Raw genomic sequence first — 21,084 nt, forward strand, 5'->3', positions numbered from 1 at the left:
CATCGATAAAAAAGAAAAAACCGCTACCATTATCGATACCGCCGTACCCCTGTCTCATAATTTAAGAAAAACTGAGAAAAACAAAGAAAATAATGGAACCTAGGTTTGGAGATTAAGCGTCTATGGAAATTGTCCAAAATAACAATATACCCCATTGTTATATCAACCGAGGGGATAATAACAACTGACCTCACAGACACCTTCAAGGCCCTTAACATTCCTAGGAACATCCTCGTTGCCAGTCAGAGGGCGGTACTGCTGCAGACCTGCCACATCACCAGAAAATTCCTCGGTGGAAACTAACGATGAATTGTGTTTCTCTTTAGCGAAACTCGACCCTGGCAGCGCCAGAGAATGACTATTCGTTCATTTCTAACATAATAATAATAATAATAACAATAATTTGGCATTGTCTTCGATTCTGAAGATTAAAGATGAGTGCAGTATTTCATGTAACTACGCTAGCCTAGTTGCGACCTGAATATTTCGCAACACCTGATGCAGACAAAGCCACTGTCCACTGAGGGTCTATCTAGGTTTTCTTCTCGTTCTCTGCAACTTTTTTTTTTCCTTTCACAAACTTGGCTTACATTTAGCCCCAATGCAGCGCTGGCTGAAAAAAAAATATTCGAAACTAATTCCTTTTTGTATATTTAGTTTTAATGTTTGACCTATGCACGAAGATCCATTTTGACAATACTCTTCAAACCAACTTGAAATTCAAACAGAATCGTTCAGCGTTGTTTCTAAGTTTGATGACGTCTACACACCACTTTTTTTTCTCTATAGATCTAAGTAGGTGAAATTCACATTGGTATCGCTCAGACTCAGTTAAAAGTTTATTATTACAAACAAAAAAAACAACAGGAAAATACGATTTGATAAAATCAAAAACCTTAATTGAGTTGTTCGCCTATTTGTAGCCTAGTGTTTTAGGTCAGAGTATGTGTTAAACCAGGTGAGTTTAGCAAGGAAATAATCTAGACTAGATTAACTTCACCATGTTGCCCGAATGCTCAATAAGTCACAGACTGCCAACTCTCCGAGTAGTTCTGCTTGTAGCTGTGTTCCTTCCGCCTCATCTCTGCTCTGGGGATGAACCACGAACAGCCTGGACTGATGATCCTCCACAGATGAGTACAGAGAAAGTCTTAACAGCGGACGACACAACGAAAAACCAGGCGTGAGTATGGTCAAATAGTTCTAGACCTAGAATAATCTAGATCTATACTAGATCTAGATTCTAAAATCTATAATGTAGCTCTAGATCTAAACTCAAAGTTAGGCAAAGACTTAGAGATCAATATCAATACTCGAGACCTGGGACGTAGCTAGGGATTTGGGGGCCCGGGGGATAGACCTCTTTGGGGGCCCATTGCGTTTTGACATTCGACATCAAGACATGAGATAATGTACTTCATAAATATATAAGCCTACATTCTAATTGGTACAGTATATCAGTAAAATTAACAATAAAAAATCATTACTCTTTTAATGAATAATACCGTTGTTTATTGGTGAAACAATGCACAAGTGACAAATCTCAATTCATATCGCTTCACGTCGTGCTTTCTGTGCAGCAACTGTTTCCGTTTCTTGTCGTGCAAATTAAAACAAAATCAAATTAAAATTGAATGACAAAACCATGTAGCACATGGTTTTAGAATGCTATTCTCCCTATGTAAGCTAGATGTAGGCATTCTACAGCTATATGTCTGCCAAAATGTATTAGTTCACGACATATTTTGACATAGAGTTATTGGCCTAAGGCCCTAGTCTACCTTGTAGTAGCCATGTGAGATAATGAACGCTTTCTAATCTTCGGGCTTGAAAAAAAAAACTCATGTTTATATACTAGTAGTAGTAGAATTTATATAGATACAAGATGTTTTTTTAAAGGCCAGTTATTTTGCTGATAAAGCTAGTTAGATTATCTATAGACTCTAGATACGCTCCTATCACTCATCACCGCTGATTGAACCCTATGTGCACATCAAGGAGAATCACTCTATCAACTGTCTAGAGGGAAAGAAAAACACAATATACTGTTCACATCTTAACACTGGGTAGATTGTTAACTGGGACTGACTTGACATTAAGTGGTATTACTTATAAACAAGAATCTCAAAATGTGGCTATAAAGTTATGACATGAATCGGACACTTGTGTAGTCGGCAAAACTAAAAGAATGGGAGGGGCAGAAGGTGAGAGAGATAAATTGAGTGTAAAGGAAGAAAAAGGAAGAACGAGTAAAAAAGAGCGATAGTGAAAGTTAGGGATGAAATGTAAATCAAAGAGAAACAGAGAAACAATGTGAGTGAATCTGAAAGAGAAAGAAAGAAAGAGTAATAGGGTGTTAGTGAAACAATGTGGGAGAGATGGAAAGAGTAATAGGGTATTAGTGAAACAAGACGAGAGAGATAGAAAGAGTAATAGGGTATTAGTGAAACAAGGTGAGAGAGATAGAAAGAGAAATAGAGTGTTAGTGAAACAAGGTGAGAGAGATGGAAAGAGTAATAGGGTGTTAGTGAAACAAGGGGAGAGAGATGGAAAGAGTAATAGGGTGTTAGTGAAACAAGATGAGAGAGATGGAAAGAGAAATAGAGTGTTAGTGAAACAAGGTGAGAGAGATGGAAAGAGAAATAGAGTGTTAGTGAAACAAGGTGAGAGAGATAGAAAGAGAAATAGAGTGTTAGTGAAACAAGGTGAGAGAGATGGAAAGAGTAATAGGGTGTTAGTGAAACAAGGTGAGAGAGATGGAAAGAGTAATAGAGTGTTAGTGAAACAAGGTGAGAGAGATAGAAAGAGAAATAGGGTGTTAGTGAAATAAGGTGAGAGAGATAGAAAGAGTAATAGGGTGTTAGTGAAACAAGGTGAGAGAGATAGAAAGAGTAATAGAGTTTTAGTGAAACAAGGTGAAAGAGATGGAAAGAGTAATATGGTATTAGTGAAACAAGGTGAGAGAGGTGGAAAGAGTAATAGAGTGTTAGTGAAACAAGGTGAGAGAGATAGAAAGAAAATAGGGTATTAGTGAAACAAGGTGAGAGAGATAGAAAGAAAATAGGGTATTAGTGAAACAAGGTGAGAGAGATAGAAAGAGTAATAGAGTATTAGTGAAACAAGGTGAGAGAGATGGAAAGTAAATAGAGTGTTAGTGAAACAAGGTGAGAGAGATAGAAAGAGTAATAGGGTATTAGTGAAACAAGGTGAGAGAGATAGAAAGAGTAATAGAGTATTAGTGAAACAAGGTGAGAGAGATGGAAAGTAAATAGATTGTTAGTGAAACAAGGTGAGAGAGATAGAAAGAGTAATAGGGTATTAGTGAAACAAGGTGAGAGAGATAGAAAGAGTAATAGAGTATTAGTGAAACAAGGTGAGAGAGATAGAAAGAGTAATAGAGTGTTGGTGAAACAAGGTGAGAGAGATAGAAAGAGTAATAGTGTGTTAGTGAAACAAGGTCAGAGAGATAGAAAGAGAAATAGGGTGTTAGTGAAACAAGACGAGAGAGATAGAAAGAGTAATAGAGTGTTAGTGAAACAAGGTGAGAGAGAGAGAAAGAGAAATAGAGTGTTAGTGATACAAGGTGAGAGAGATATAGAGCGACATCTGCTACTTTTGTGGTTATTTTTATTATAGTATCACTTACTATTGCTTGCTTTTTTTTTTTCTACTGTAAAAGAATCTACCTTCGCTTTACTGTCGTGCTTTGTGGTCAATGGTACTGCGAATGCGGATTATTATTAAATTAACATACATAGTACAAATGTCCAATAAACAAGAACCTCTTTAATGGTGCTTTAAAAGATAACAGCAGATCAGTGTTTCAATGTTTCTCAACTCTTATGACGCCCTACCCCGAATGTCTCAAAAAAAAATTTATGTTAGCGATCCATTATCCAACAATGAGGTGGGGACTCCAACTCCGAAGCTAAGCTTTTTCCTGGATTCTGTGCTTTAGAAATGCATTCGCTTGGCGTCTGTAGCGCACTGTCGGTCTTTGTAAAACGCGCGATGTTAAATTACATTTAAAAAGGTGTTTGTAACGTGGTGATATTAAAGTGATAAAGACATTCGAGGCTCTTAGAACAGAAGTACGTAGCAAGAACAATTTCATCTAGACGTCTAGTAGCAAGCCGGTTTTACGCAAATGATTTAATAGATCAAGACGGAGAAACCTGACTATTCTGACGCGAGAAAGAGGATAGAATCAGGTTGGCGGAGACGTAGAGAGTCTTCTTTATAAGAACGTTTTGATTGATGTTTTTACAAACGCTTCTAGCGAGCACAATAGGGAAGGTCCTACTAATAAACGACGTCTAATTATTGAATTTTTGAAATTGGTTACAAAGCAATTTTTGCAAGATCGATATTCATTGATTTCTTACTACTAGGTAAATACTTTTCTGTCATTTTTTTTAAAAATAATGCCTTCAGTCGCCTTATCATCCTGAGAGGAGTGTTATGAGAGAGAGAGAGAGAGAGCGAGTGTGTGTGTGTGTGTGTTGCCAAGATGATGTGAAGAATGGGAGCATTCATTTCTGGTTTTGGAGAATAATTAATCCCAACATCAATCATTAGTTTATGTTAAGAACGGAAGAAGATCTAGAGACGTGAAAGAATAAAGACTTAAAGACTTTTATAAAGACGTGTTCATTCTGTTGTCAGTTTAACTATCAGTTTATTTCATTATTGCTATAGATCTATATCTCATTTCAAGTTAAATCTGTGAATATTGTATCAAATGGTATGAGTTTCTACTTTGCATGCTGTGAAGAACTGTTTGAAAGGTTGAACAGAAATTAACTTATTAACTCTCTCCCCTGTCTCTACCATTCAGGAGACTTCTGCTGCAGACACTACTCTCTAACAAATTCAAATATGGGCAAGCAGGCGCCACACTGAATGATGGACTACTTTCAGGAACTGGTCAACTTGAGTCAAAGGTCGCCAATAATGGTCATGGTATTCCGGCCAGTCAAAACGGACTAATGGAGCCTAGTAAGATGATATCTTTATACTAAAAATTTAGTTGCAGGATTCCAAGACAGAATTCAACAAACTCAATAACTGTAGGGCAAAATGTTCTTCTTAAATGCTTCTTTTATTAACATAAAATCTCTAGGCGCTGGCATCTGTAATCTTGTAATTGATTCCAATTTATCTACTTAGCCTGTTATTTCTAAATCTTGTAATTGATTCCAATTTATCTACTTAGCCTGTTATTTCTAAATCTTGTTATTGATTCCAATTTATCTACTTAGCCTGTTATTTCTAAATCTTGTAATTGATTCCAAGCTATCTACTTAGCCTGTTATTTCCCAATCTGTAATTGATTTCAAACTATATTCTTTGTCTTTCCCAATAAGCATACATTTGCAATTTATAGTTGCACATAAGATCAATCAATCTGTAGCAAACAATTTCAAATCACTGATACGTTAATGTTTCATTTATTTACTTTTATTATCATCAGTTAGAGTGGTGGCAGAGCATTAGAGCGGTTAGCTTCCCAGCCGAGGGTCTAGAGTTCGAATCTCCCAAAAAGTGCAGTTTCTAACATCGTTTTTTCTCTTAGGAAGCCCATGAGTATCTCGAATTCTTAAAAGAACTTGGCATCCGTTGGGGAGGTAAAGGCGGTTGGTCGTTGTGCTGGCCACATGACACCCTCGTTAACCGACGGCCAGAGAGACATTTAAGCTTCACATCATCGACCCTAATAGGTAGCCAGTTAAGAAAGGGTACCTTATTTATACTATCAATCATGATCTAAAAATCATTTTTGCTTGTATAGATATTTGTTATATTGAAAGACACTGGTTAGCAGTTTCCTTTTGCTGTGTCTGCTAAAACAGTGTCTTGAGATTTCAAAGACTTGCGAAGTATTATTACTGTAAATTTTGTGCTGTTAACTGTATAAATTTAGCTCTTGCGATACGAAGGGAGAATAACCCCTGAGAGATTACGAGCATGACATGGCCTAAATTGTGCCGATGTGCCAAAACCCTAAAAATACAGACTACAATACATTTCAAAGTATCCTCTAAATGAGGTAGTATCTAATTAAATGACAGGTCTACAGTAGTTCTGTCCTTTAACCGCGCTAGCAGGTATACACGACGACAAAATCGTCAAGCTGCATCAAAATCAGAACAACCTGCACGAATAGTTCAACGAAAAACAATACAAGATTCTGCCTGGGTTCGCTTGCGTACACTCCAATGTGAAAGCAAGACTCAACTACTAACTGGAAACCATAACATTTTTAGGCCTGTCTTTCTTTGGTCGATTATTTTATATTGACCAAATTCTAACAAAGCAAAAAGTTCTCATTTAGAAATAATGTGATCTTCTTTTAGAAAATAGAATTAGAATATCACTATAAATTTTTTAGTACCACGAGGACAATTTAAACCCACAGTCTGAGGTCTGAATTGGTTGTATGATCCTGCTTTTCTTACACAAGAGACAAAATTTGCATATTTTCCCACAAGGTAATCAATTCTCCCGCCATTGAACTCGTGGTGTGTATACATTGTCTCCTGTCACACTTTTATACGTTTCACTTCATGTGAATAAGTCTTGAAAACTTCAACAGTAGGGGCGGAAATTAGGGGAGGGGAAAGGTGACGATTCGCGAAAATGTCTTGTAATGCTCCTGGGAAAGCGGAAACCCGCCATAGAAACGTATCAATGAACTATTTAAAGTTTCCAAATCAGTTGTATTTTCTTTATCCCAAGTACTCATTCTGGGTTACTCTCAAATATAAACTTACCTTAGAGCAAATCAACACATCTATATATTATAGACATATCAATAGCTCAGATACAACTCACTTCTCTCTCTCTCTCTCTCTCTCTCCACTTCTCTCTTTCTCTCTTTCTTCCTCCCTACCTCCCTTCTGATTTAACTGTGTGGAATTTAGCTCTTGTAAAGGAGAGTAATCCATGAAATATTATGGGCACGACATGGCCTAAATTGTGCCGATGTGCCAAAAACTCAAAACTCAAAATCAAACTCTCTTTCTATCTTCCGCTTTCTCTTTCCCTCCTTCACCCTATCTCTCATTCTCTTTCTCTCTCTCTTTCTCTCGTTCTCTCTCTTTCTCTCTCTTTCTCTTTCACTTTTTTCCATCTCTCTTTCTCTTTCTCTCTCTCGAGTGCGCATGTTTTCTCTCTTTTCCCTCTTCGTTTTATCTATTTCCCTCTCTCTTTCTTTATCTCTCTCTCTCTCTCTCTCTCTATTAAAGTAAAAATTGAACTTATTTTTTTTTAAATCAGTGTGGTTTCAACATTCATGTGAACAAAACAAAGTTATAAGCATGTTCATTGAATCCTGGGGAAGACTGGTATTTTGAATTTTGCGATCTTTGGACTCTTTTGGGTACCTGACATTAGTTGGAGAAAAGTAAAGGCGGTTGGTCGTTGTGCTGACCACATGACACCCTCGTTAACTGTGAGTCACAGAAACAGATGACCTTTGCATAATCTCCCCATAAATCGCCACACTACACTGAGGCTCATTCCAACATTTCTAATTCATCTTTTGTTCTCTAATTGTAGGTGTCAATCTGAATGATTTGAAGGTTGAGAGTCAGGACCACATCAGTCATGATCTCAAGTTTGTTCCTTTAACTGAACTGCAGAAACAGGTTGGAACAATTATTGATTGACAATTTTAAAAGGTTTTTTTCCAAAAAAAAACAGTCTTTCTACAAATGGAGTATGATTTTACTTGTTGCTGTTTTGTATACTTTCTCAAGAGTTTGTCATCTTAAATAGTACAATTAGGCGCAAGGCACTTCTTTTAACGGCAGGATTGGCTTCTACTTCTAAATTGACTCAAATTCTTTCGCTATCATGAGGACATTCTGCCCTATTGTTTTCTAAAATGTTTGAGATGTTTCGGATGTTTCTTGTAGATAATCTTCCTCCTAGCCCAAACTTTCCGCAGGGCGGTGGGGAATGGCGGTTTGCAGTATTAGAACCTGGAACCATCGAAAAGACATTCCATATCTCATACCACACGACCAGGCAGTAATCTTGTCAACATAAACATCATTTTGTAAAAATTGTGTTTTCAGAAAAGTTTAGATAGAATTTGATTGATTAATAAAATTTTTAAAAAGTTGTTTACTTGGAAGATACAACCAAATGTCAGAGGAGTGAATGAATACAACCTCCCCCCTCCTCCGAGCTGTGTCACTTTCGATAACTGTTAGGTGTCAAATTCTCAAAAGTTTCTTTCTGAAGTATCACACAACGTTTTGTTCTTAGGGCTGAACTCTTGGCACCATCCCCCTTTTCTTTCTGCTGCTTCGGTAACCTTCTACTTGCTAGACAGGGGGATACACCATCCACCTTTTCTTTCTGCTGCTTCGATAACCTTCTACCAAACAAGCTGTTAAGAGAGTGGTAGGTCTACTGTTTGTTTTGGTTAATAAGTTTCTCATAGTGACCCCTTATCTCCCTAAAACCCGCTTTTGTCAATAAATTACACTAGACCAGTGATGCCCACATTAGGGCCCGCGGGCCAGAAAAAAAAAGCTTTAAATATCCCATTGATCAATGTAAGTACTAGATGTACAATTTTAAAATAAAATTGTTTCAGGTCAATTTCGTTTCGTTTTTTTTTTGCACCTTTTCAGCGATATGGCCCGCGACACGAATGCAGGAAATTAAAATGGCCCGCAGGTTGAATAAGGTGGGGCCTCACTGTACTAGGCTGTCTAAAACTGTTACGAAAATGAAATAGCCCTAGAATAACAATAGACTATAACCTGTGTAACCTAGGAACATATAAGCTGCTATTAGCAGAAGGACAAATTGCGAGTTGTGCATTTCACTGACCTCTGAGTCCAACTTAGAATTGTTTGTAAGACATGATACAATATTAGATACATAGTTGGAATCCAGTGTGACAAAATTGTAAGTGCTTAAGACTTGAACATCCTGAACGCACATGGGTGGATGCAATATTTGTAAATATTTGTTTGATTTAGTGTTCTTTTTATATCTAAAACAATGTTGAATGTGCCATTTTCAGGACAATCTTTTACTGGAAAACAAACAAAATGAAGTCGCTAGACCCAATCATTCTTCAGCTGATGCTTCCAAAATAGATCAAATAGAGGCAACAACAAGACGACCTAACTCTCCTGCTAACAAGAACATTGCCCTAAAAGAGAATATAGCTGCAGCGTCTGACTCTATTCGTAATGATATTCTGAGTGAAACGTTGCCCATTGAACGTCTGCTGGACACTATGAAAGACCTTTCCATAACGAGCATGGAGGACCCTGCGAAAATGAGCAACGCGGAGAACTTGCTACAAAGCGCCATGATGTTATTACGTCAGTCAAAGGCTAGGCTTCCATTTTTAGAAGAACTCTTTGTAAAAGAAAACATTAACTTCGATAATCGTCAAGTGAATGATGAAGACACTAGACGGGATATTGTCGCCAGCTTAAAACCTCAAGAACTGGACTCCAGATTGACACAAGACAATGGACTGGATACTGTCATAAGCTTAAAGGCCAAAGAAGCACCACTGTTTCATTCCAGGTTGACACCCGAGTCTACTGATCTTCAAAACTCGTTGATTCCAAAAACCGAAGAGAAAGTTGCGAATGCTGCTGCAGAGGCTGCACGGAGAAGCAGACGAGATTTACAGTCAATACTGCAGAATGCAACGAGTCTGAGAAGTAATGCTACTGGTATGAACAGCACGTCTGAGCAAGGGAAGCCCCTGGCCGCACAAGAGGAACTTAAAATATCACGCATAGGATACATCATTTTTGAGAAAGACGGGAAAATCAAAGAAGCAAAAGAAGCCAGCGTGTCAGAACTGAGGAAGCCTAACAACACGATGACGCCTCAGAGGCTTCATCGAAAGAAGTTGATTCAAGCATGCAGACATGAAAATTACAACCGCCCTATGGGGCAGCCTCACGGACCCCAGAAACTAGGCGGGAACAACCACCCTACGCAAGGGCAGTCGGATCAGCGTGGAGATCACATGAATCCCAACACCGACTTGGGAAAGAAATTTTCTGATGATCGCTATAATTACAACAAACTGTTCGGACCGAACTCCATTGAGATTCTAACCATCCGGGAAGATGTCAACAAAGGACTTGCCAAAAAAGAATTCTCCGATGTCTATGACGTGCAAGTCAATGGTAAGTTTATGAATATAGATCTAAGAATGTATATATATATATATATATAGGTGTGATCAAATTAAATGTTAAACTCGAGTATAGTTACAAAATACTTACAGGGTAAGATCGCCGTGTCAGTATAAGACGTCCGCGTAAAGTCGGTCCTCGTTTAGTATTTTAGTATAGTCTTGATAGCCCTTGCAATGCTTTTAAGCCTCAGGGTGTTATACGGGTGTATAGGCTAGTTCGTGGAGACAATTAGATAAACGTAGAGGCTAAACAACACCCCCCCCCCTGTTATGTGTCTAAAGACCAAGTCCATCACTCTGGCGGGTATGGAAGAAAGTCTCAGCAACCATGTCACTATGTTCCTTAAGGAGCCGTTTTTTTTGTAGACACTTCCATGATTAATGTGTTACAGTTAAGGAATTTAAAAGATTTTTCCTGGTGTGTTCGGCCTTAGGCATCGCATCTAACCAGACCATCTTGGGATACGAGCCGGAAATGGGGATGTAACATATTACATCTATTTGGACTCCTCCCAAATAGAGCATTATTTTAGACAGGCCGATGGAGCCGTGCTTCTATCGGCCTAGATTTCCAATTGTCTTAAAGTCATCTCTTAGGATAATTACAAAGAAGAAGTCTTGAGAGAACTAAAATGAATAGTGTAAGAATAGGCCTATCGGGCTTCTAGTCAAACTCTATTATGATAGTCACCCTGGCCCTCGCTTTTAATCTTTCATTTAAATTAAAATTAAAAACTTTTGTAATATTTGTATTTAAGTTTGGGAAATTTTGAATTTTTAAAAACATTTTGGCCACTTTTACGTTTTACGACATTAGTTAAAAAAAGGTGATTTTTTACGATTGAAATTAATTTTAAATGTATTTAATTCGTTTTACTATTGATGTCTGAACAGGTCCAGCTGGCAGAGAACATCATTCATTTCTGTCTGCATTCCACGTCTTGTTGATTACAGCAATCTGCATCTTTACCTTCGTCACCATCTTGTACCTTTCATCAAAGTTTAGGTCAGTGAGTTCTGTATCTATAAGCTGAGGAGTGAATGTTTTGCCTGGTATTAGATCCGTAGACTTTTACATAATAATTGACTTCATGAATTTTTTAATATAGTGTCCATCATTATTTTGGCATGTATATGTATATATTAGGGTTATGTTATTTCTATGCATTGTTAAACGTTAGGAGTTAAAGACAAACGTCCTATGTAGCCATCAAAGGTACTATGACATTGTTGTGTAAGTTAGAGGCCTGTACCTAGCTATGGAACAGTCATGTGGTCGCTCGTTTTCTTTTATATGAATCTCACGCTGGTACAACTTAATCGATGCAGGCCTAGGGGTCTATTATACTTTAAATTATGGAACATGAAAAAAATTGAATATAAACTTTTTTAAACAAAACTAATTATAGCTTTTAATACAATATACACAAAATCAACTTGATATGAAAGAAAATAAATGTAGTACATTGAAGTAATAAAAAAAAAACCTAACCCGAGTGCAACTCACTACAAAAACATGTAGATCAGGAATGTCTAAACCTCCAGACCAAATTGTATTCATTAGATTAGTATATTTTGAAAAATTATAACTCTTAAAATCGGAGTTTTCCACTTGAGGACAATTAGCTAGTAATTTTTTTTTTGGCCAAATATAAACATGAACCGTCCAATTTCTTGGAAAATCGTTATGCCCGTTTTCGAGATCCGTGTCCACCTACCCACGTTTTTTTTTCTTTTTGAACCGATGACAAATGTGTCAGCTGATAAGAGGAATTGTAAAAAATAAATCAATCTAGACCAAGTGAGAAACAAACGTTGCGGTAGCATAGCGGGGCAGACATTTTTATTGGCGTTTCAAGGGCTGAATAAAGCCCGCAGGTCGCTGTTTGGGCTCCACTGGAGGAAAGAAAGCTAATTGAAGCGCACGGATAAGATCCTTGAAAAGTACAAGAGAGAAGAATTTCATGTTCACAACAGAGTCATAGAGCAAGAGCGTGACATATAATGTCTGTGTCGGACCGACATCATCTGAAACATACGTTTAGAATTAGAAGGAAGACTAATATCCCTAGATCAATGGCGTAACTAGGGATTTGGGAGCCCGGTGGGCTTGATCTCTTTTGGGGCCCCTGCATTTGGACATTCGACAGTATGGCTGAGATAATGGCGTAATATTTAATGCAAAAAAATAAATTTCGAACCCTCAATTGGGATAATCTTCAAGTGGGGGCCTGGGGGGGGGGATTTTTAATTTTGGAGCCCCCCGCCCACCTTAGCTACGCCACTGCTCTAAATCCCAAGATTCCTTTTAAATAGTTACCCCAGAAAGGCAAAAGGAGACAGTGAGGACCCATGTATGTACAGCGACTTGCAAAAAAAAAAAAGGGACTTGTAGTTAATTGGCGTGGTCTGGGTCAGTTAATGACCTCTAAGAGCCACCGAGAACAATCTTGAAGAGAAATAAACCATCTTATTATTCAAAACAGCTCTCACTTTGTGACTAAGGTGAATCTGGTAACCCCGAATATGGTCACTTAATAATTTTACATCATACAAATTAGAAGATAAAGACATATATATATATGTATATATGTATTATATTTATTACTAAAATAGTGGCAGAAAACAAAGGAACCTACCATGACTACTTTTACTTTCTAATACGAGTATTCATTCAATATTTGTCCAATTTAGAAATGAAAACCATGGTCTCTCACTCAATGTGACTTTACCTATAAGGATATCCAAAACCTACTTTGCACCATACCTCATTACAAGACGTACAAAAGGGAGATAATGTAAAAAAAAAATCATTTAAAGAGTTTGGACACGAAGTAATGAAAAGATCACTCTTTTATTTCTGCAAGTCGGACGGACTAGAGTCATCCACGTAATTTAAGAGGCGAAAAAAAAAAGAATGGGGGAGGGGGGGAAACAAGCAGTATTCACCCGACAATAATTAACAGGGCCGGACTTAACCATTGTGACCAAGAAGTCATGGAAAGAGAACAAGTAATCCACTCTGTATTCACCATTCACTAAATAGCAGGACCGGACTTAACAATTGTGAGGCCCTATGAGAAAGGAATTTCTTGGGGCCAAGTTTGGGTAACGATACGGATATTAAGTGAAAATTAATAGTTTGTATTAGAAAATAAATTCGTCTTTGCATTTTATTCATTCTTTCTACGTACATAATTAGATTACAAGCCTTGCGTGTAGCGAAGTCATACAGTATATCATAAAAATTCTATTTCCTACATAGATCACGCTGAAAGCAAGAATTATCAAATGTTTCAAGCTATCTACGAGCATTGTTAACCTCAAGTAATTCTTCATTAGTTTGAAGCACGAGAATCTTTTTTCACTAGATTCCACTATTAAGGATATTGCATAATGCCGTTTTTTTTTCGCGCGTAGGATTGGCGTTTTCCATTTTAAATGACACCCCAAAATGACAATTTTTGTCTATATATTTCAGGATGAGTTTTCAAATGATTTTAATAATTTCCTGATATTTCCAGGACTTTTTCGTATATTTTGCAATTTCAGGAGATTTTCAAGAGCTCCTGGTAAATCGACAGGAGGCCGCGGGAAATCTGTTATTATAAGTTATAAAATTTAATACTTTATACACCTAGAATTAGCGCGGGTCCTATGAAAGTGCGGACGCTTAGGTTGCAGTACCCTAAGGCCGGCCCCGCAAAATAGCGGCGTATGCTACGCCGCCGGTCGACTAGTATATTTATATTCCCTTATGAAAATGTCACACATTCAAAGGGAGGTAAGACTGTAAAATATATTTTTGAAAGTATTTATTTCCCTTATGTCTTTCAGGTCTGACTCAGGAAATCCCAAAAGACTCAATTCCCACACTGCACTGTTTGAAGCCAATACAAAGTATGAAAGATATTAGTGACCCACCAAAGTACTTTTTTACACGTTTTAAATTAGATTTATGGTTTTCAATTCAAAAGAGTATTTTTTTAATTATCAACAATATTGATTGATTTAGTGAGTGATTCATTAAATTTGCTCAACGATTTCCAGAGAAATGTTTAACTGACAGATTCATTGGCTAACTCAATAAAATATTGATTGATAGTTTAAATCATCAATTCGGTCTAGCACAATGTCTATTTTCAGTACAGCTTTAGATCTTTTATATTGAATAAAACACATTATGTATGTATTGTAATGGTCTTTTTCAAATAGAAAAGTTTGGCATTTAAAAGTCTGTGGATAATTAACCATCGGAACACTGCTACAAGATGTAATAATTAGGCGATCAGATGTATTAAACTAAAAACTTCAGTCTTAATTCGAATAGTTCAAAGTAATGGTTAACTGACTGACATAAGACCATGAAGTCTATTGCTCTCATTATATCAATAAATTGTTCTTAATTTTTTTTTTATTTAATGATTTGTTACCTACTTTATACAAATAAAAAAATAATATATAATGTTTGTTTGTTTATTTTATAAAAGTGTGCAACATGATTAATTTTATGAATTATAAAACATAAACAAAAGTTGGACCAGTGCTCTGGGATCTCTCAATTCCAAGAAAACGATAAAACTGGAACAGATTCAAATGTTTTGTCACCACTGAATTCATGAAACAAGTGTGGCGTCATAGCTAGAATGACTAGAACTTGTAGAGACTACTGGACAGTAACATAAACCAAGTAAGAACCATACTAAATGATACAGGCCTACCTATGAATCTAAAGGTTATGGAAGTGAGCGGTATTTTAATGGCTTAGCAGACCCATGTGACATACCTATTTTGTCATTTTTCAACATACATTTCAGACTAATTGGTGATTTCTAGCATGCAGGAAAATCTATAAAGCAACACAATGACTGTCTTGAGTCTCAGGTTATAGAAGAGTGCTTACAAAGACCAAGCTCTAACCTACATATTTGGATTAAATTTAATTTTTGTTTACTCCGACGACTTTATTCTTCTTAGGCAGGTTTCATTTGGGTCTCAATTTTATGTACCTCAAACTTCTAAAAATGTCTCCTGCTGTTTTGTTGTCTGTTACTTCCAAGTCACTGATAAAACGTATTGTTATCACTCTGTTGGTCACGCGGATATGGGTAAGTGTGTGTGTGTGTAATCAGCTGACAAAACATTACCCAGGCCAGCTCGAGCATGCTCAGTTCGCTCGATTGCAATCTCTTTTTCCGAACATGTGGGCTTGGGGGTAAAAGTGTCTTCTTCTTTTCTGGACTTTTGGGCGGGGGTAAAAGTGTCTTCTGCTTTTCTGGACATGTGGGCTGGGGGTAAAAGTGTCTTCTTCTTTTCTGGACATGTGGGCTGGGGGGTAAAAGTGTCTTCTTCTTTTCTGGACATGTGGGCTAGAGGGTAAAAGTGTCTTCTTCTTTTCTGGACATGTGGGATGGGGGGTAAAAGTGTCTTCTTCTTTTCTGGACATGTGGCCTGGGGGGTAAAAGTGTCTTCTTCTTTTCTGGACATGTGGCCTGGGGGGTAAAAGTGTCTTCTTCTTTTCTGGACATGTGGGCTGGGGGTAAAAGTGTCTTCTTCTTTTCTGGACATGTGGGCTGGGGGTAAAAGTGTCTTCTTCTTTTCTGGACATGTGGGCTGGGGGGTAAAAGTGTCTTCTTCTTTTCTGGACATGTGGGCTGGGGGGTAAAAGTGTCTTCTTCTTTTCTGGACATGTGGGCTGGGGGTAAAAGTGTCTTCTTCTTTTCTGGACTTGTGGGCGGGGGTAAAAGTGTCTTCTTCTTTTCTGGACATGTGGGCTGGGGGGTAAAAGTGTCTTCTTCTTTTCTGGACATGTGGGCTGGGGGGTAAAAGTGTCTTCTTCTTTTCTGGACATGTGGGCTGGGGGTAAAAGTGTCTTCTGCTTTTCTGGACATGTGGGCTGGGGGGTAAAAGTGTCTTCTTCTTTTCTGGACATGAGGGCTGGGGGTAAAAGTGTCTTCTTTTCTGGACTTGTGGGCTGGGGGGTAAAAGTGTCTTCTTCTTTTCTGGACATGTGGGCTGGGAGGTAAAAGTGTCTTCTTCTTTTCTGGACATGTGGGCTGGGGGTAAAATGTCTTTCTTCTTTTCTGGACATGTGGGCTGGGGGGTAAAAGTGTCTTCTTCTTTTCTGGACATGTGGGCTGGGGGTAAAAGTGTCTTCTTCTTTTCTGGACATGTGGGCTGGGGGTAAAATGTCTTTCTTCTTTTCTGGACATGTGGGCTGGGGGTAAAATGTCTTCTTTTTTTCTGGACATGTGGGCTGGGGATAAATTGTCTTAATTTTTTCTGGACATGTGGGCTGGGGGTAAAATGTCTTTCTTCTTTTCTGGACATGTGCGCTGGGAGTAAAAGTATCTTCTTTTCTGGACATGTGCGCTGGGAGTAAAAGTATCTTCTTTTCTGGACATGTGGGCTGGGAGTAAAAGTATGGTTTTTTTCTGGACATGTGGGCTGGGGTAAAAGTATCTTCTTCTTCTTATAATTTACAGAGGTTCCTTGTATAGATATTGTGCTCAGAAAATCTTGGTCTACATTGGTATTCAATTGAAGAGTGTATCTTTTTGTTAGGTAAACCAAGAGGTTTACTCCACTCAGCCATCCCTCTAATACACTAGCGGATCTAGAACTTTGGAGTGGGGGGGGCGATTTTTTTCCAAACCCTAACCCTAACGCCCAGTAAACCCTAACCCTACGCATAAACGTGCATACAGCGCGCGCGCGCACACACGCACACACATATATATGTATATATATATATATGAGAATAAAAAAAGGAGCATTTCTCAACCTTCGGCGAAAAACAAAACAACTGGGGCAGCGCTATAAGGTTCTCTGGTGAAGTTCGGGGCGAAGCCCCGACGCCATAAGCGTTTTCTTGCTTTTTTCACTGCAGAAACGCATTCTCCTGACAAGTACAGCTCATTATTCATAAATGGAGTTCGGGGCGAAGCCCCGACGCCAAAAGCGTTTTCTTGCTTTTTTTCACTGCAGAAACCCATTCTCCTGACATCTACAACTCATTATTCATAAATGGAGTTCGGGGCGAAGCCCCGACGCCAAAAGCGTTTTCTTGCATTCTTCTCTGCAGAAACGCATTCTCCTGACATCTACAACTCATTACTCATAAATGGAGTTCGGGGCGAAGCCCCGACGCCAAAAGCGTTTTCTTGCATTCTTCTCTGCAGAAACGCATTCTCCTGACATCTACAACTCATTACTCATAAATGGAGTTCGGGGCGAAGCCCCGACGCCAAAAGCGTTTTCTTGCATTCTTCTCTGCAGAAACGCATTCTCCTGACATCTACAACTCATTACTCATAAATGGAGTTCGGGGCGAAGCCCCGACGCCAAAAGCGTTTTCTTGCATTTTTCAGTGCAGAAACGCATTCTCCTGACCTGAAGCTCATTATTCATACTATTAAAAAACGACCTTTCAAATAATGTTGTACTTGAAAAATATTCTAATTTGAATTTATAGACCCATAATACATTACAAATAAAACCGATTTGTTCCTTGAAAAGATAGGATACACCACGTATTTAGATTTTTGCTTTGAGGATCGCCGCTGAAAAAAAACTTATTCGATAAATAGTATTCAAGAAAACTCCAGTATAAATTGTGAGTTATAGTCCCAAATTTATTTAGCTAAAGAAATATCAGATTGAGTAAAGGTTGGGAAAAGGCGACTATGAAAATGTTATTTGAGTTTAGAACTCATCTCAATCATGACTCTTATACTGAAAAATTTCGTTTGAATTCCAACTTTTCCAATGCAAAGTCTTTCTTAAAATACTTATGATAACTTCATGTGAAATTACAAAAACTCTGTCTGGAAATGGGAATGGCGGTAGAGTGAAAACGATTAATCCTCGCTCCTTTACTAATTTCTGCTAAAGATTGCATTTGGCATTGAAGAATAGGTATGGGGCGACTCGATATAAGAATTTAATTTATAGTATATATAAATTATATTAGTGACAGATTTTTTTAATTTTGTAATTTCTTAACTATAATACAAAAAGAAAAAGTATAGATTTGTCCGATGGGGGAAATGCGATTGCATGTATCGCCCCTCCCACCTGGTACAACCCTTTTTCATTTAAATTTACTAATGATACAATTTGAGATTAGAGTGTGGTACGACATATTTACAATGGGTCACATATCAATACGTAGTTTATATTATATAGATATTCAACTAATTTTATTCACAAACTATGATTCTCCACAAAAAAATTACCGCCCCCCCCCAGCACTCAGAGGGCTAGAGCGGGGAGGGCAGTACATGCAATCGCCCCCCCCCTCACCCCACCGAATCGGCCAAAATACCAGAAAGGGAGCGACATAATATAAAATTTATATATTAATTCAACTAGTTTTGTTCACAAACTATGATTTCTCAATAAAAACGGACCGCCCCACCCCCACTCAAAGGGTTTAGGTGGGAAGGGCAGAAGAGGTATTCGTCCCCTCCCCCCACCAATCGGCAAACAGGGAATGACATAATATAAAGATCGGTTAAAATATCAATAACAAGTTACAAGGATATAGATATTTAATTGATTTTGTTAGCAGGCTGTGATTTCTACCAATAAATCGGACCGCCCCCCCCACTCGAAAGTTAAGGGGGGAGGGGGGCGGGATTGATACCATCGCCCCCTCCCGACCCCACCAAATCGGCCAACATACTAGAGGGGGGGGCGAAATAATCTAAAAATAGTTTGAAATATAAATAATTAGTATATATTTTTAACATAAGTAATAAATTCGTATACAAATTGTGTGAATCCTATACTAAAGTTCGTCCGTCCCCCCCCCCTCCGGGGGGGGGGGGTCGGCCGAGTGGGGGGGGCGATCGCCCCTACCGCCCCCCCCCTGGATCCGCCAGTGCTCTAATATATATCTTACAAGAATAATTTAGTAATAAAAGAAGGGACACAGTCGATGTTAAAGTATTTTGACAAGTCACCACAGAGTTATTATGCTTATATAAATATCTACTAGTTTCGGTGGCCGCACTACCAATTCGGCTTTGACCAAATATTAAAGACTGATTTTAAAAAGTTTGACTTGGCTTAATGGTACCACCGTACCACACTAGTAGACAGTAGCATTGGCGGCACAGTTTCTAATTTAGACTGAACTGTAAATAAATTGTCATGTGATTTCGTTGGACGTAATGTAAACAAAATTCAATTTATGTAATCCAGATCATCTTTAATTATCTTTTATGATCTCTGAAGATCTTTGACTATCTCTGAAGAACTCTAATGGTTTTTATTATTTTTGAAGATTTTTGGCTATGTATAAATATCTCTGATGGTCTATGATGATCAGTATTCACTAACGAACTATGATAATATCTGATTATCTGATGAACTATAAAGATTTTTGATGATATCTGTTTATCTTTGGTGATCTTTAAAGATATCTCAAATCTTTAAAAATCTTTGAATATCTTCCATGAACTCTGATAATCTCTGATGAGCTATAAAGATATTTACATCTAACCAAAATCGTAAGACACAGCATTAAACGTTCGACATGCTGGGCGACAGGGTAGTGATAGTGTGTCTTGTTGATTGGACACTGTGCCCCACGATTCGACTGTTACATCGGAATAAGTAGATATCCGCTTGTCTCAGTGGCCACACTTGAGACTTAACGGGTAACCCGGCTTACCGGGGGGGGGGTCTGTTGACAGAATCACAAAAACAGATAAAAAATGAAAACGTCACAACATAATCTAGCTCAACGGATCTCACACTAGAGCACGTGCGGCTTTATCTCAGAGGTACCTAACATTTTCTTATTAGTCCCACTTTGCTTAATTAAATGTGACTTAGACAAGTGGCGTAGCAAGGTACCCGTGGCCCCGAGTTCAAGAACATCTGTGTGGGCATGCCTCCAGCCAATAAGACAAATTTAGTGTGTGACAAAAATGAGTAAACTAAATGCAAAGACATTCCAATGTAAAGATCGTACTTTAAAAAAAAAAAGTTATTTAAATGGATGGTTTTAAGGTCATACGATGTGAATGTGTGGGCATTGCATAGTATTGGTTTCAAAATCAACCACCGCTAGAAAACAAAGAAACAAACTTCGAATGGATGGTTTTAAGGTCATACGATGTGAATGTGTGGGCATTGCATAGTATTGGTTTCAAAATCAACCACCGCTAGAAAACAAAGAAACAAACTTCGAATGGATGGTTTTGAGGTCATACGATGTGAATGAGTGGGCATTGCATAGTATTGGTTTCAAAATCAACCACCGCTAGAAAACAAAGAAACAAACTTCGAATGGATGGTTTTGAGGTCATACGATGTGAATGAGTGGGCATTGCATAGTATTGGTTTTAAAATCAACCACCGCTAGAAAACAAAGAAACAAACTTCGAATGGATGGTTTTGAGGTCATACCATGTGAATGAGTGGGCATTGCATAGTATTGGTTTCAAAATCAACCACCGCTAGAAAACAAAGAAAAAAACTTTGAATGAATGGTTTTAAGGTCATACGATGTGAATGAGTGGGCATTGCATAGTATTGGTTTCAAAATCAACCACCGCTAGAAAACAAAGAAAAAAACTTTGAATGAATGGTTTTGAGGTCATACGATGTGAATGAGTGGGCATTGCATCGTATTGGTTTCAAAATCAACCACTGCAAGAAAACAAAGAAAAAAACTTTGAATGGATGGTTTTAAGGTCATACGATGTGAATGAGTGGGCATTGCATCGTATTGGTTTCAAAATCAACCACTGCAAGAAAACAAAGAAAAAAACTTTGAATGAATGGTTTTGAGGTCATACGATGTGAATGAGTGGGCATTGCATCGTATTGGTTTCAAAATCAACCACCGCTAGAAAACAAAGAAAAAAACTTTGAATGGATGG

The 21,084-nt window shown here is 38.0% G+C and overlaps 2 protein-coding genes across 2 annotated transcripts; one reads left to right on the plus strand and one right to left on the minus strand.

Annotated features, from left to right (window-relative positions):
• Positions 1-748: 748 nt before the first annotated feature.
• LOC106054847 (uncharacterized) lies at positions 749-14,654 on the plus strand. Its single transcript, XM_056004375.1, has 6 exons — positions 749-1,183; positions 4,838-4,998; positions 7,561-7,649; positions 9,044-10,178; positions 11,084-11,195; positions 14,027-14,654. Exons 1-6 carry the CDS (start codon positions 1,002-1,004, stop codon positions 14,103-14,105), a joined length of 1,758 nt encoding a protein of 585 aa, XP_055860350.1. The 5' UTR covers positions 749-1,001; the 3' UTR covers positions 14,106-14,654.
• A 629-nt stretch (positions 14,655-15,283) lies between these two features.
• LOC129921734 (uncharacterized) lies at positions 15,284-16,519 on the minus strand. Its single transcript, XM_056004324.1, has one exon. The coding sequence runs from the start codon at positions 16,517-16,519 to the stop codon at positions 15,284-15,286; it is 1,236 nt and encodes a 411-aa protein (XP_055860299.1).
• Positions 16,520-21,084: the final 4,565 nt, after the last annotated feature.

This window comes from Biomphalaria glabrata, chromosome 11 (assembly GCF_947242115.1).
Source record: "Biomphalaria glabrata chromosome 11, xgBioGlab47.1, whole genome shotgun sequence".
NCBI classification, from domain to species: Eukaryota; Metazoa; Mollusca; class Gastropoda; family Planorbidae; genus Biomphalaria; species Biomphalaria glabrata.

Excerpts from the sequence above, each read along its gene's own strand:
- LOC106054847 (XM_056004375.1), top strand. The coding sequence starts at position 1,002 with ATGTTGCCCGAATGCTCAATAAGTCACAGACTGCCAACTCTCCGAGTA. Across the intron at positions 4,999-7,560 it reads AAACGGACTAATGGAGCCTA|GTGTCAATCTGAATGATTTG; the intron begins GTAAGATGATAT and ends CTCTAATTGTAG. Across the intron at positions 11,196-14,026 it reads TACCTTTCATCAAAGTTTAG|GTCTGACTCAGGAAATCCCA; the intron begins GTCAGTGAGTTC and ends TATGTCTTTCAG.
- LOC129921734 (XM_056004324.1), bottom strand. The coding sequence starts at position 16,519 with ATGTCCAGAAAAGAAGAAAGACATTTTACCCCCAGCCCACATGTCCAG.